The sequence below is a fragment of the Chelonia mydas genome, chromosome 8 (assembly GCF_015237465.2).
Source record: "Chelonia mydas isolate rCheMyd1 chromosome 8, rCheMyd1.pri.v2, whole genome shotgun sequence".
Lineage (NCBI taxonomy): Eukaryota > Metazoa > Chordata > Testudines > Cheloniidae > Chelonia > Chelonia mydas.
Window position 1 is genome coordinate 53,469,622 of NC_057854.1, and position 15,582 is coordinate 53,485,203.

Genomic DNA, 15,582 nt, shown 5'->3' on the forward strand with positions numbered 1-15,582 from the left:
CTAATTATTAATAACTAAGGTAACTATACACAGAGAACTATAGAATGCGCTTGCTAAGCAAGGGCTACAGGAAGTTCTAGCTAACCGTCACTGGCGGTAAGAAGGAACTGAAGGGGTGGCACCTGACGGATGCTGCTTTGGGAAAAATCTTCCAGGCACGTGCACACGCACACACCTGATTGACTTGAATGGACATGAACAAGCACTCAAAGAATAGCTAAATACTCAACACTATATAGAGATCTGAAAACACAGGTGTTTGAGAACTTTGAGAAATTTGAAAAAACTCAATGATAATTAGTGTGCAAGATGCTATGAGCCTTATTTTTTCCATTAAACTTTAAAAACCTAAATGCTTTATTTTAATGACAACTAACTAGAATGAAAAAATAAAAAGGAAAATTACTTCAACAAGTATTCCAACAAAAGGTATAAGGACGTCTTCAGAATTGATGAAGAAAAGCTCTGGATTGGTCTTCCAGACTCCAAGCCAGTTTTCTTTCATTTTCAATTTTTCCAAAAGATATTTACTCATTGCTTCATTGGCATCTTCTGCCTATTACATGAATGACGAGAAAAAAAACTCACCTATCTTAAAGGCACTGCACTTTTAATTAAAAATAAATTCATATAAAACTTCACAGTAATCCATAAGTTGTTGAATATCACTCTAAGGGCAGCAGAGAAGAAGGATATAATGGGGAGGAGGAAGAAGGAAAGAAAATAATAGGGGTGGGGGGAGAGAGAGAGTATACTCTCTTACAGGAAAGAAAAACAAGCAAAAAAAAAAAGAGTGAAACCCAGTGGGAGGGAAAAATACTTTAAAAAAAGTTAACTGACAATGTTAAAATTAAATACAGTACACAATTAATTCATTACTTTAAATCAGAGTGTTGTGAGTGAAAGTGTTGACAAATAATAACCAAATTCCTAAATTTTATTACACTGCTACTCTTTAGGGAAAGAGGACTGTTTTTAAATAGCTTTCCAGTTTATCAGAGACAGCCATTATAACTAAGAAAGGAGGTAACACTTTCTCAAAACAGCACAGTAGGGATCATGAATTGCCTTTCAATTAATTCTGTCAAGCTTCACTATTCTAAAGCGTAACTTACCATCAAAAGACAATATATGGGAAGACTAAGGCTCTGTGCACTACTATGAACCACCATCCTTTTTTTAAATAAATGCCAGTTGAGTGATACATGACATAGTTTAGGGTGGTGAGATTATTTCATATCTGTGAAGTGTGCAACTTTTCCCACAGATGGGAAATTTATTTTATTTTACAGAGAAATAAAATGCCAATAGTTTCTTGTACTAACACCATGGTGAAGTAGACTTGACACAGCTAGTAAATAACGTGAGAGACAAGGTGGGTGCCCTAATGTATTTTATTGGACCAAATTATGTTGGAAAGAGATACAAGCTCTCAAGCGACACCAAGCTCCCCTTCAGGACCTGTGTAAGCTGGAAAGCTTGACTCTCATCAACAGAAGCTGGTCCAATAAAAGATATCATTTATGTTGTCTATCTCATGTCTCGGAACTAACAAGCCCCGTAAACACCATAGCACTCTGCACCAGTGTTCTCTAACCTTACAGCTGACGCTTCTTGGATTTTTATTTGTCTGCCCGGCCCCTCCCCTTTCCATCTGCCATTTTCTCCTCCCTTCGTTCCGATTGCTCCCCTCTTCCATTATATTCTTTACTCTTTCTCTCGCCTTCCGGGGGCAGCGGCCGGAGGGCATGTCCGCATGGTCCCTGATGTGGATTTCTCGTTGGCTGGAGCGGTTTACCGTCCGAGGACGGGCACGCGTGGGGCTGAGCGCGCCTCGCCTCTTCGTGTGCCCTGAAGACCCCCCCCCCCAAAGAAACCCCTCCCCTCGCACGCGGCCTCCAGGGAACTCCCCACCTGCCCCAGCCAGTGCTGCGCTCACCGGCGCGGGCCATGCTCACCTTGCAGCCCCGCAGCAGCCTGTCGCAGTACAAGGCCACCTTGTCCCGCCCTGGCACGGCCCCCAGGTGGGACGGGTACTGGGCTGGCAATGGGTCGGCCTCCGCCTTTTCTTCGCCCTGGCTGGCAAGGAGCGGCCGCCGGCTCCGCCCAGCGCCGGACGAGGGCCCGGCTGGCCATGAGCTGGAACTCTCACCCAAGGCCGGGTCCACCTCGGCCGCCCCTTCCTCGGGGCCACTCGAGGCCATTGCTTCAGACAGCCGCGCGCCTGGCGGCCCCGAGCCGTTACCCGCCGAGCCGGAATTACAGCCAATGGGCGGCCGGCGCGGGACACCCAGCCAATGGCGGATCTGGATCGTGACCACCAACCGTTAGCAAGACTCCGCCTCTTGAGTGCTGCTCTTCTCTCTAAACTAACTGCGCGCGCGAGGTTCCTCCTGCGCGTGACGGGGTGTGGCTTCAATGGCTCTTCTGTGTGTCTCAGATTTCCTATTTCGTGCCCCACCCCGTCGCAGCACGGGGGCGGGGCCAGGTCCTGCTCCCCTCTGGGGAACTGGGGGTCCCGGGGGTTCAGCCTCTTTCCCTCTTTTTGGCCCCCTCCCACTGATGAGAGCCTTCGACATGAGCTCCTCCCCCTCCGCGGTCCCTTCTACTTGTTTGTGGTGGGGGTGTCCCTCTCCTTCTGGCCGCTGGTTGCGTGGCCTGGTGGCTGCTCAGCCACCATGAAGCCCTTAGGGTTGGGTGGGTGGCAGAAGGGTTTTGTTTGTAACCTGATTCACACCCTGAGGTGCTGCCTCCCACATGAGGTGACTCCCTTGGGTCTGAGGGGAGGGGGTAGATTGGAACACCAGGTGCCAGTATGCACTGTTTCATTGCCCACCAAGCAAAGCAGCCTGCTGGGGGCCTTCTCCCAGCATGCCCTCCCCTCCCCTCCACAGCCTGAGCCAAGCGGCTTATGGGGGTGCCCAGGCCCACTGTGCTGCACTGCACCGTCGCCTGCAGGACCCAGCACATGCTGATCCAGGACCACCAAAGCAAGGTGGCAATTTCCATACGTTCCTTTGGAATGTATAGTCATCTCTTTAGTGCAAACAAGTAAAGAAATCCATGTGAAGACCTATTAACATCTCTATTTCAGAACAACATGCCTGGATGACAGCAAATGTCAGCTGCATGTACGCGTCCTGTCTAGCATCACCACTTCTTGATAAATATTTTCTGGGTCCTTCATCTCCCCATACTAGTGGAAATCACTGAAAACCAAGACTTTAGAGAGGTAGCCATGTTAGTCTGTATCAGCAAAAAAAATAAGAACTTCTTTTGACACCTTAGAGACTAACAAATTTATTTGGACATAAGTTTTTGTGGGGTAAAACCCACTTCATCAGATGCATGCTGATGAAGTGGGTTTTAGCCCACGAGGGCTTATGCCCAAATAAATTTGTTAGTCTCTAAGCTGCCACAAGTACGCCTCGGGTTTTTTTGAAAACCAAGAGCAGCCTGGAATGGTGCTTAAGGGATAGACACAGCTTGTGGGTTGTGTTTGACTTATAAGGTGCTGTATTTTTTTGACCATCCCAGTTCCATAGACTCTTCAGAAGTGGACAACTTCTTAGACTCAGACCTATCTAAAGTAGTAATGTAAAAGGAGAACTCTCCGAAATTATCTAACATCATTTTCCTGTTTAATGAACAGTCTCCTCATTTGGACTAACTCCTGTTTACACTCTTGAACCTAAATAAATTGGCAATACTGTCAGGGAAAGATGAGTAAAACATTGTGGGAGAACATCTGCCACCTCACACACCCATCTGGAAGGACATTTTGTTAGACAGTATTTGGGGTCAGTATGGGAAAAATGTTAGCTGTCTAGTATAATAATGTACTTCAGGGGAAAACTTAAGATATCAATCATGCATTTGTCCATCATTAGTCATCCTGGACTTTCTGTCTGAATATCCAGATGTTACTAAAGTAAGACCTAGCCATGTGAACTCAACCGATGAAGAGCAAATAGCTACTTTTGCCATATTACCCTATACTTGTGTATCTGAAAGAGTGGAGTATATTTGTTACAAATCTTGTGCACCTGTATTTGGGATCTGTATCAGTAAGACTCTTACATCCTGGTTCATTTTGCTAACCTCAGACCTGGTAACTCATTCAGTCTAGCTCTTTTAGATAGATCTGAACCACTTTGGAGACCAGGGAGAGGAGCTGGAACTGACTGGTGCCCTGAAGAAAGCGGTGAGGGCAAAGAGAGGAGAAAGACCTTTAAATATTTTCTCAAATGACAGCAAAATGAAAAAAAGGCCCTTGTGATTCTGAATATATCTATGTTCAGTGAGTACTATAAGAGGAATTATTTTTTCTCATTTTTTCTTGTTTATTCTACTTTGCCAGCAAAAATTGAAGGGCGTAGCCTGAAAATACCCTCAGGGAGCAAAACTCATTGAATCCAGTTTTGCACAATATATATCCAGATTATTCGTTATGGGATCTTCTGTGTCATGGAACAGAAGTTGAATATTCTTGTTTGCATTGTTTTGTCTGGTTTTGTTGGTGTTTGCTTGAATTTTGCTATATATCGCCTCAAATTCCATTTGTAACATGGGAAGAAGTAAGTGGAGAAATGATGCCAAGGGAAGCAGCTGGAGGTTGTGAATTCCCCTGTATAAATGAAGTGGGGAAATCTTGGGGGACCCACTTCAGAAAACAATTTGAAAAATGGATGCAGACTGGAAGTGTTCTAAGGCCAAAAGAAATGACACCCTTTCCTTTCCTGGTTTTTCTTTTTCTTTTAGTTTAATTTCCTTAGATCAGATGATTAGGTCATTCTCAGTTCTCTTGCTCCTTCCCAATGCCTGAATTAACTGTTGTAGAAGCAGTACTTTGTCTTTCTAAGGACAAGAGGCACTCTTTCTTTTGGGAGGATTTTATCTAACTTTCCCTTCCTGTTTTCTAAATGCTTTTTCTCTGAAATCTCTTTTCTCTATCCTCTCCCTAGTTTTCTGCTTTATCTATTTGCTCACCCATCTGATTTTCTTTCTTTTACCTCTCATAGCTCTCCTTCCCTTTTCCGTCTATACTTGTCTGTGTGGGTTGCAAACCTGTTCTCATTCGCCATGGATGGTCTTCTGCTGATGCAGATTAGCTCAACCATTTGCAACTATTCTTCCTCAGATGCCAAGAATACCCCATAAATCATTGCCCTGATCCCAGCAGCCTCTCCTTTGCAGCTCTGTGGGAGCTTGTGCAAAGGATTCTGTGGCACATCTCAGGAAGACTGTTTGTGAGTGACTGAATACAGGGTCACAGTAACTGAAAAAATATTGAGACTCTCTTATGAATTGTTCTCATCTGTATGCCAGACAATTTGGCACCTGAAAGAGACAGAAATGGGAAAGTGTTTATGGAGGATTCTAGGTTATGAAAAATAGATTGAGTGATAAGCAGCAAATAGAAAAGCAACTCTAGACAGTGGTGATCAAGTGTCTGACAAAAAAAATTATTGGAATAGATGAGATGGACTAGGAAAAGGCAAACGCAAATCTCAAAAAAAGTTAATAGACTTTACTTAAGAGAGCTAAAGATGAAGAAACTATTGGTATAACTTTAGAAGAATTACACTCATTACCTTTATAGAACCCCCAAAATAAGTGTAGAAACTCTTAAAATTCATGATAGAATTGACTTTTGATGCTTGATAAACCTTTAATATCTTACAAAGCCAAAACATTTAATATTTCTCCTCTAACATGCATATCAAGGGAGGATTTTTTTTAGTTTTAAGTGTATATAAATATAAAAGGGGGGCTTATGCATTCAAAAATATACACATACAAAACTGAAGACACAAATTTAAGTGGCAAGATTGAGGCCCAGTTGAAAATGTGGCCCTAGATTGGGGTGGGCAAACTTTTTGGCCCAAGGGCCACATCTGGATATGGAAATTGTATGGCGGGCCATGAATGCTCATGAAATTGGGGATTGGGGTGCGGGAGGAGGTGAGGGCTCCAGCTGGGGGTGTGGGCTCAGGGTGGGGCCAGAAATGAGGGGTTCAGGGTGCAGGAGGGGGCTCCGGGCTGGAGCAAGGGGTTGGGGTGCGGGTGGGGGGGTGAGGGCTCCAGCTGGGGGTGCGGGCTCTGGGGTGCAGGAGGGTGGAACCAAGGGGTTCAGAGGGTGGGAGGGGGATCAGGCCTGGGGGCTGGGGCACTGAAGGGGTCAGGGGTGCATGCTCCAGGTGGCACTTACCTCAAGCAGCTCCCAGAAGCAGCAACATGTCCCCCACTTCAGCTCCTAAGCAGAGGCGCTGCCTGGCGGGTCTATGCACGGCCCTGTCCGCAGATGCCACCCCTGCAGATCCCATGGGCCATGGTTGCTGGCCAATGGGAACTGTGGGGAGTAGAGCTTGGGTCAGGGGCAGCATGTGGAGCCCCCTGGCTGCCCCTACACATAGGAGCCATAGGGGAGACATGCAGCTGCTTCCGGTAGCCGCGTGATCCCGGGACCCTGCTCCCCAGCAGGAGCTCGAGGGCTGGATTAAAACATCTGAAGGGCCAGATGCGGCTCCCGGGCCGTAGTTTGCCCACCCCTGCCCTAGATGTTTAATACTGTTTTCCTATCATTACTGAATCAGGATTTTTGAAGCCCTGGTGTCCTTTTTAACGATAAAGTTAAGAGAACTTTGGTGATGAAACCTGAGTTGCCAACAGTCAGTAATCCATTAAAATGGACGGTATGGTAAAACAACCTAAATTCTGATGTTTAACTTCTTGATAGCAAACAGCTGCAGTTCAGAAGAGTCAAAAATTATTTTAAAATGACATATTAGTGTGTGAAGCAAAAGTGACCTCAAAGGCTGAATTGCTTGATTAATGCTGCAGTTGCACCTGCTCAGATTAAAAACTTTTAAGTGAATTAACCTCTTTAATAAAATAAATCTCTTGAGCTCCAAGCTGTAGCAAATTAGAAAATGTTAAAAGAAGAGCAGAGGTTTCTTTATACATCCAGAATGTCAATATAAACTAAGAATTTATAAACACTTTTTATAAACAGGTAGACAAGCCATTCATTGAAAGATTGACTTTTTTCAGTGTGGTTACAATTAAAATATCATAATATTTTCTTCTATATTAAAACACAAAAATGTATATGCTATTATTTAAAAATAAAGAAAAAATAAAACTAAGATGCAGAAATTGGAATCTCTTTTCCAGTCTGAATCACTGTATTTTTCTGTGTACTTTAGAGATCTTGTCAAGTTCATATTTCTGCTATTCCCATGTTGAACTGAGGAGCAGAGGTGAAAAGATGGGCAGAATGCTGATGCTGACACAGGGCAAATGTGGTTTGAAAGTAGAAAACTATCACTTTGTTCTACCTCCAAAGTTTTTTTATATATACATTGTGATATCTCCTCCTTAAATATCTTGTTACTGACCCTTCAAAAGCAATGAAGATGGAGTTGAAATGTTTAGAAGGAAACAGTCTATTTTTAATGCATTTTTCGTGATTTTTTTCTTTCCATTGTTTGTAATATCCACTTAGAAGTTTAAAAATATAATTTCCTTCCCTAACAAAGTTATCCTTTTCCATTTGATATAATTAGTTATCCTTTTCCATTAGTAATAATAATTATTATTAATAATACTTACCATTCACGTGGCACTTTTCATGTTCAAAGTTAAGAGGACAAATTGTCTTATTTTAAAAAAAACTGAGCACACACACACAAGGATACAAGAATTTCTGGAAGTTTCCACACACTGCATTTCCAACACATTGTTCCTTCACAGGGCAGAATTTAGCCATGTAGCCTCTGCAGAACGAGAACTGGCCTCTGAAATCCCCACATACTGGGAGATCCATATATGGCAGAACCATCCACATGGCAGTCTTCTACTTTCACACGGTTCCCCAACCCTCATGGGAACATAACTCTATAAGAGCCATGGTTCCATGGGATCCACCACTGGACCCCAATCAGTTTAGGTTAACAGCAAGTAATAGAATGTTAACAGAATCAACATTATTTTGTTCTGGGATCCTCAGTAGGGGTTGGGGGTCATGGAGAGCAGTCATGCTCCTGGCTACACTCCTTTCCACTCACAGATTGTAATTCTCCTTATGCTTAGAGCCCCTTCCCCTGGATCCATTGAGCGGCTTTCGCTGGGTCAAGGAAAAGGGGGAGGGGATGATGCTATGGAGCTGGCACGCACTCAGCTATTCCCCAGCCAGACCACCAGAGCTGGATCTTCTCCAGAAGTAGGGGGGACCATCTGGCCCATACTACTACTTTCTATTTGATTAGTAAGCCCTGACAAAGAGCTCAGCCATGCAGAAGACACAGAATGAATACAGGTCCTGCCCAAAAGAGTTTATAATTAAAGGTCAGACAAAGAAGACAGGAAATACAAAGCAGAGAAGAATTTGGAATAAATGCTTAACTTTTTATTAGTATGTAGTTTGTAGAGGCCTCAGTCAAGATAACTTTTTGCTAAGTACTATACAAACACTTAGTAAGAGAGAGTCTTTGAAGAGCTTACAATCTAAATAGATATGACAGGCAATCGGGGCACAGAGAAGTGAACTGATTTGTCCAAGGTGACAGAGTGGGTCTATGGCATGACATCTGAGAGGTAGGTATAGATAAGTAGTATTATGCCCCATTTTACAGACAGGAAAATGGAGACAAAATTTAAGTTTATGGAGACTTGCCCAAGACCCTAGAGGGAGTCAGCATCAGAGCCACACTGCTACAACTTAGGATCACACTACTAAACTACACCTCTTTCTTTATTAGGGCCACAATTGACATACTTTCTTTGAATATAAGCATAACTGGTAGTGACACTTCTAGATAAGTTTGCCTAACATGTTCCTTTATAAGACCGTGTTGCTAATAACTTTGCAAAACATTAGCTGTTTGGGTTGAAATTTTCCAAGCCAGGTGTCTGCCTCAGGCAGATTTTTTTTTTTTAACTTTTCAGCTAAAGTGGTCCAGATGTTTCTGTGAACTTAGATTAGGGGAAACTATGTTGTTTTGCTCATATTAAAAAATTGGTACAACCACTTCATTGAGAAATTCTAGCATCTGCATGCTTTGGTGTCAAGGATATGCCTTTTACTGTCCTTGTAAAAATCTACCCAAAGTTGGCTGAGTTATGAGCCTCTGAAAATTGCACTTCACACATGCTCAGTAGCAACCTTTTAGAGTCTGGCAGCATGGTCTATCCGGGGCTGAGAAGGACTTCCCCAGCAATTGCTTCTCCTGGCTACTGTGTCTGTTATGATGCCAGGTACCGGAACTGAGGGTAGAGAGACTGTCAATAATGTGCTCTCAGTGACCCCTAGTTGGCACCCAGGCAATGAGGAGAAGGCTGCCTGACCAGGATTGGGCATTTGACCAGTCCAAAAATGATTGGTCAATTGACCAGTCACACATTGGTCAAATATTTGCAGATAATCTCAAAAATGATCAAATATTTTAAGCATTAATTTATTAGAACAGTAACAAAAAAAGAGTAAGACTTTATGGTCTCCAATAGGCTTAGTCTTAGACAGAGACTTATACCAAATGCTAAGATTTAGTCATGGGTATTTTTAGTAAAAGTCATGGTCAGGTCACGGGCAGTAAACAAAAATTCACAGCCCCATGATCTGTCCATGACTTGTACTATAAATACCATTGACTAAATTTTAGGTGCTCTGGGGGGTTCTGGGGGCACAACTGCTGCTCTGGAGGGGGCGCTCTGAGGTGTGGGAGCTCCAGGGCAACACTGGTGTTCGAGGGGGAGCAGCCTGGGGTGCCGCTGGTGCTGGGGGGGAGAGGTGGCCCAGAACCACCCCTGCTGCTTGCGAGGGGGGGTGGCCTAGGACCACTGCTGCTGCTTGTGGGGGGCAGGGTGGCCTGGGACCACCACTGCTGCTTGCGTGGAGCCGGGATTGCCGCTGCTGCTGTGGGGGAGGGCACAGTTTGGGACTGCTGCTGCGAGGATGGGACCGCTGCTATTGTTTGCGGGGGGGGAGGGGAGGAACCGCCAATGCTGCTCGTGGGGGTGTGTGGCCCAGGGCCGTTGATGCTGCTTGCGGGGGGCGGGGGTGTGTGGCCCGGGACTGCCACTGCTGCTGAGGCGGGGGCGTGCAGTCCAGGACCTCTGCTACTGCTGTGTATGTGTGGGGGCATGGCCTGGGAGCGCCACTGCTGCTCTGGGGACTTGCGGGGGAGGCAGGACCACACCAGCAGCCGCACCGGCCGCTGCAGAAGTCACGGAGGTCCCAGAAAGTCACAGAATCCGTGACTTCCATGACAGACTCGCAGCCTTACGTAACTTAATTACAAAAAAAAAAAAAGAAAAAGAAAAACCAAGTTACTTGAGTTATTTTAACTCTAAAAAATGCAAAACACAATGAATTTAAGTTCTAAAAAAATGAAATAATGATTATTAAGGTGCATATATATGTATATACCCCATGCTGGCCCAGCAACCAAGGGGTTAATGCAGTTAGTCCCAGCCGATGCCGATTGGCAGTCTCACAGCAGCTGGAAGGATAAAAGAGCTAGGAAGCAGAGGGGTGGGGTGGCTGCCAGAGGAGTAAGCAGGCTGGAGAAGGGAACTCCTGCCAGTAAGCTGCTCAGAGACAGCACCCTAAGAAGGGATGGCCAGACCAGCAGGTTGAAGAGCCTACAGAAACCAGGGGGCAGTAGGAAGAAGCTTAGCGCTTGGCTGGAGTCATTGAGTCCTGGTTTGGCTTGTCTAGGTTGGAACCCAGTGAAGTTGGCAAGCTTGGGTTCCCCTACTAAACCCCTGACGGATTTAAGAACAGAAGGGATTTTCAGGGCACCAGGAATTGACTGACACTTTCCACAGTATGCATCCGATGAAGTGAACTATAGCTCATGAAAGCTTATGCTCAAATAAATTGGTTAGTCTCTAAGGTGCCACAAGGACTCCTTTTCTTTTTGCGAATACAGACTAACACGGCTGTTACTCTGAGCCCAGGTAGGCTGAGTGAACTCAGGTGCAATGCTCTGCCTGGCTAGAGGTGGTGCTGTTGCACCAACACACCAGCTCACGTATGGTTTTTTTTTAGCAGTGTTAGGTTAGCACAGTGGTTCTCAACCAAGGGCATGCGTACCCCTGGGAGTATGCAGAGGTCTTCCAGGCAGTACATCAACTCCACTAGATATTTGCCTAGTTTTACAACATAAAAACACTAGTGAAGTTAGTGCAAACTAAAACTTCATACAATGACTTGTTTATACTTCTCTATATACTATACACTGAAATTTAAGTACAAGATTTATATTTCAAATAAATTATAATTATATGGTAAAAATGAAAAGTAAGCAATTTTTCTGTAAGTGTGCTGTGACACTTTAGTGTTTTTATGTCTGATTTTGTAAGCAAGTAGTTTTTAAGTGAGGTGAAACTTGGGCGGTACGCAAGACAAATCAAACTCCTAAAAGGGGCACAGTAGTCTGGAAAGGTTGAGAGCCACTGGGTTAGAATTTAAATGTGAATAACGCTCAAGACTGAACAGTTACAAAAGAAAAATGAAATTAAACAGAAGTAAAATGGATAGTAAATATAAAAAGAAAAACGTAATGTTCAAATGTATTAATGCTAAGTAGGCAGCAGGTCACCTCTTTAAGCATCTTGCTTTTTCATTATCTTTTATCAACTTCAACTGCTTCATCTCTTTATTTATTTATTTTTTTGTCACCATCAGCATCTCTTTTTTTCCTCTTCATCTGATGAAATAGTGTCAACACCCTAGTGCAATTCTGCTAAAAGTTTAAGAAACTCTTTATTTTTTTTGAAGAGCATCGTCATGAGAATGCCCGGGTTCTTTTACACAGCTACCCAATGTATTGTCCAACAATCACCATTCACTTAACACACGCACTTCTTTTTATATTCGCAGGCTTGGAAGTTAGGGACCTGTGGTCTATTGAGAATATTTCTCAATTAGTAAGAACAGAATGGATTATCAATCCCTTATCAAACAGCCTGAGCTCATGCGTGCAAAGGGCTCTCATACAGCTGTATAAATCAACACAGAACAGTTCTCTGCCATTTTCCAAATGGATCTGGGTAGACAGTCTCTAGTCTTTATAGTGAGAACCTCACCAAACACTATTGTAAATCTAAGTATGAGAGGAATGTTTATATAGTTGGGTGTATGTCAGTGAACCCTCCTAGAAGGATTAAACTCTCATACTTCTGTGTGACAGGAAAATCCCCTAGTGCAAGAAGATCATGTCTTTTTTTCTCTTCTAGGTGAGAAAGTTGTAGCACAGTGACAAAGATAACACCCAGTCCAGAGTCTAAATTATTATGTTCAGAGTGCACACTAATTTCAATAAATTTTGCACATACATGGGGAATGCACTCCTGCTCTGCAACACTTTGCACTGGTGTAAAGGGACTGCTGGAGGGATGCAAGATGTGCTCTTGGGAATACCCCGCACACACACACACACCTCTTTTCTCCCTACAGGAGGCCCTCAAGCAGGGGGCATTTCACAGAGTTGAAGTGAGAGGAGGTCATAGTTAAGGCAGTCCTGTGCCCCAGAGATTCCGTGTCACTGCAGTGGCCCATAGGGAGCAGCCATGAAAGGCTGCTGTATAACTATAATATGTGGAGTAACTCAGAATTAGTGGGTCCTGAATTAATGCATCCTTTCTGCTTGGGCTCCCTCTTGTGTGCTGCACCTTCTAAAATTAACACTATGCAATCTGGCCCTAAAAGTTTTAAAACATTTTTTAACACATGTTCTCAATGGGTGTGCACAATAGCTTTGGTTGATCTGTGGATTTTTGTGCTCATGATTTAATTTAAGCAGAAATAAACAATAGAAACATGTATTGTTCAACTAACAATAAATAGATCTACATGGACAGTTTCAAGTCCCATTCAAACCTTGGCCTCTGTGCTGAGATTGCCAATGAAGGTGCCAAATAGTCCCACTATACTGTGATTGTGATTTTATTACATGAACGTTTGTCTAACAGGAAGATTGAGACTCCCAATTATTACACATAGGCCACCTGTGCTAACAACGCTTGATCACGTCCAAGAGAGATTGTATTTAAACCAGTGACCTAATGGTAAAAGGTTGCATTTCCTATTGCTAGTCTTTTGAATCCATTCCCTCCAAAGGAGGGCTCTAAAAAAGAGAAAATCAGAACACCCCTGAAACCATTCACCCACTCCATAAAGCAACCAACTTATATCTCTTGAGTTTACATAGAATTTGCTTCTTGCGAAATTATCTCATTAAAAGGAGCAGAGAAATTTTATTCACATACCAATGGTTATTGTGCAGATTGACTTGGTGTAATCTACAAATGAATAACTGACGAAGTCAGATTTAAATAAAATAATCTGTAAAATTTGCTGTGTTTGTACAGCCAACAGTTCCCTTCTGCAGTTTATCTATGGGCGTACACTAACTTTCTGCTCTCATGAAATCTTGGTGTATGTATTAAGCAGCTGACATGATTCTGATTTATAATAATTATTACTATTCTTGGTAAATCCGAAATGTAGCCCTGAATTAGGGGGAAATTAGCACTGACATCTCAGACACGTGAATTTTGCCAAGCTAGCTCATACTCTTTGCAGGGCAGTCACAAGGCCAAGACTACTTTAGGAGTGGCCTATATAAAAGCAGTGACTTGAAACCACTATGCTAATTTTAATAAGTGCATTACTTACACAGCCCGGTTGCTGCATTGCATGTGGAAAGAACTGAGATATCTTTAAAGGCACTTAATTCATTTTCAGTTTGTGTTTTTTCTAAGTTAAAATGTGACACACCTCTACTCAGAGTTTTGGTTCCTATTTCAGGTGTGCCTTTATGTCAGTGCTTGGAAAAAATCAAGTCATCTTATCAGTATGTTTATTGATAAGTCTGAACTAGCACCCAGTTTGTGAGAAGTGGACTCTAATCAGCCTGCATGACACAGAGCTGCATGGACAAGTTAACTTCAGTCATTAAACAAGATCTAGCATGACATACTCAGTTCCACTTCACAAAATACAGTATTCAATTAGGATGGAGGAAGAAATACATTTAGGTTTTTGTTTTTAATGGAAAGAGGATTTCCTCATCTGTTTCCTGATGTTTTACCGGAGACTGAAATGAAGTTCTCAAACACACTTGTGAGAACATCTGAATATTGTCACTCAAACTTTTCAAGTTTTTATCCTTTTGCTTTCATTGTTGGAGACTTTCTAAACAAAGATGGGCTAGATTTCTCTCCCCATCTCTCTCTCTCTCGGTTTAGTTTATTTGCTGGATTTTGTGTGGGTGTCTGCTGCAATCACTGTTGTTATGATTGTGTCTATTGAGAAAGCTAGACAAGCCTGTGGGAAGTCTCCACAGGATGGAGGGCATAGCAGAATATGGCTTCATCTCCCAGCACCATGTATACTTCCTCTGCTGAATATGCTAGACAGACAAGAGAATGGTATACACTGTGCTGCTGGAAACTCTTTACATTTCCCAAAACAACCAGACTGTCCCAAGTGACCTTTTGTAAGCATACTTTGTGTCTCTTCAAATGATTAGCATGATTATAAGCAAGTGGGCTGATCTGTCTCTCACTTTTCAATTTAGGCTTACTTTTAAGAATAATTTGCACTTCTATAACCCCTTTCCGCTGAGGATCTCAAAGCCCTTTTCAGACCTTCGCTAATAAAAGATCACAAGAGGTAGGAGAGTGTTATTCTCATCATATAAACTGACACAGAAGTGAAGCAACCTGTCCAAGATCACACAATTATCAGTGACAGATGGAGGAAATCAAACTCAGGAGTCCTAACTCCAGTACCTCTCAATACTTTCTTTTGACATATATATTTACACTTGGTACACAAATAGGCACTGATGCTTTATCCCTCTCAATATAATATAGAGAGGGTGCCTGGCAGGATGTTCTCTATAAGGGCCCTGGGATTCTTGGATGGCCAGATTTGTTGAATCCCAAAGTACATTGTTTTTATGTGCTCTGAGTAGAGGTAAGATGATTGACGTATAGACCCACTGTATGGGGTGTTAGTATTTGGTTTGAGCTGTTGCTTGGTAGATGGGGTGAGCTGAATGAATTGCTTTTCAGACTGTAATTTTAAATAATTGGCAGCCTTGTGTATGGGGACTTTTATCATTCTAATTCAATTCTAATTCTAATGCCAACTTTTAGAAAGTCTTTTCCAGAATTCAGAAATCAATGTAGGTTGCAGGCCTTGGCACTTCCTAGGTTCCTGAAGGCGGATGGATAGCAGCATCATTTTTATACAAAAAAGTATTTTGTCCATACTTTTTACTTGTTCTTCACTTCTTTCTTTTCTTCTTTTTTCTCTCCCTTTTGTTTCTTGTTAGGCTTTTTTTTTTTAACCAGCTCATCACATTTCATAAAAGCATCATGGTTAGTAAATAGCCAGTCTTGGCCTTTTAACTGTAGGGGTGCACCAGTGGCTTCATAACATACCCATGTTTCTTACACCAGTGCTCAGAAATGTTTTAAGCACTCACCTTTCAGCATGAAGGATGTATCATCACTGAAATATTCATACCCATTTTGAGGAAGCAAATAGAGAAGGTGAACCATTGC

General features: G+C 42.9%; 1 protein-coding gene across 2 annotated transcripts in view; it reads right to left on the reverse strand.

Moving 5' to 3' along the window:
* Positions 1–2,400, reverse strand: part of SHCBP1L (SHC binding and spindle associated 1 like) — a 67,203-nt gene extending 64,803 nt beyond the window's left edge. Inside the window, exons 1-2 of one of the 2 annotated variants that reach the window (XM_043521068.1) lie at positions 2,326–2,400; positions 407–556 (exon numbers count right to left, since the gene is read on the reverse strand). In XM_043521068.1, the coding sequence (XP_043377003.1) occupies positions 407–535 (129 nt within the window). In that variant the 5' untranslated portion in view covers positions 536–556; positions 2,326–2,400. The other variant, XM_027823642.3, reaches the window with a different exon arrangement.
* Positions 2,401–15,582: the final 13,182 nt, after the last annotated feature.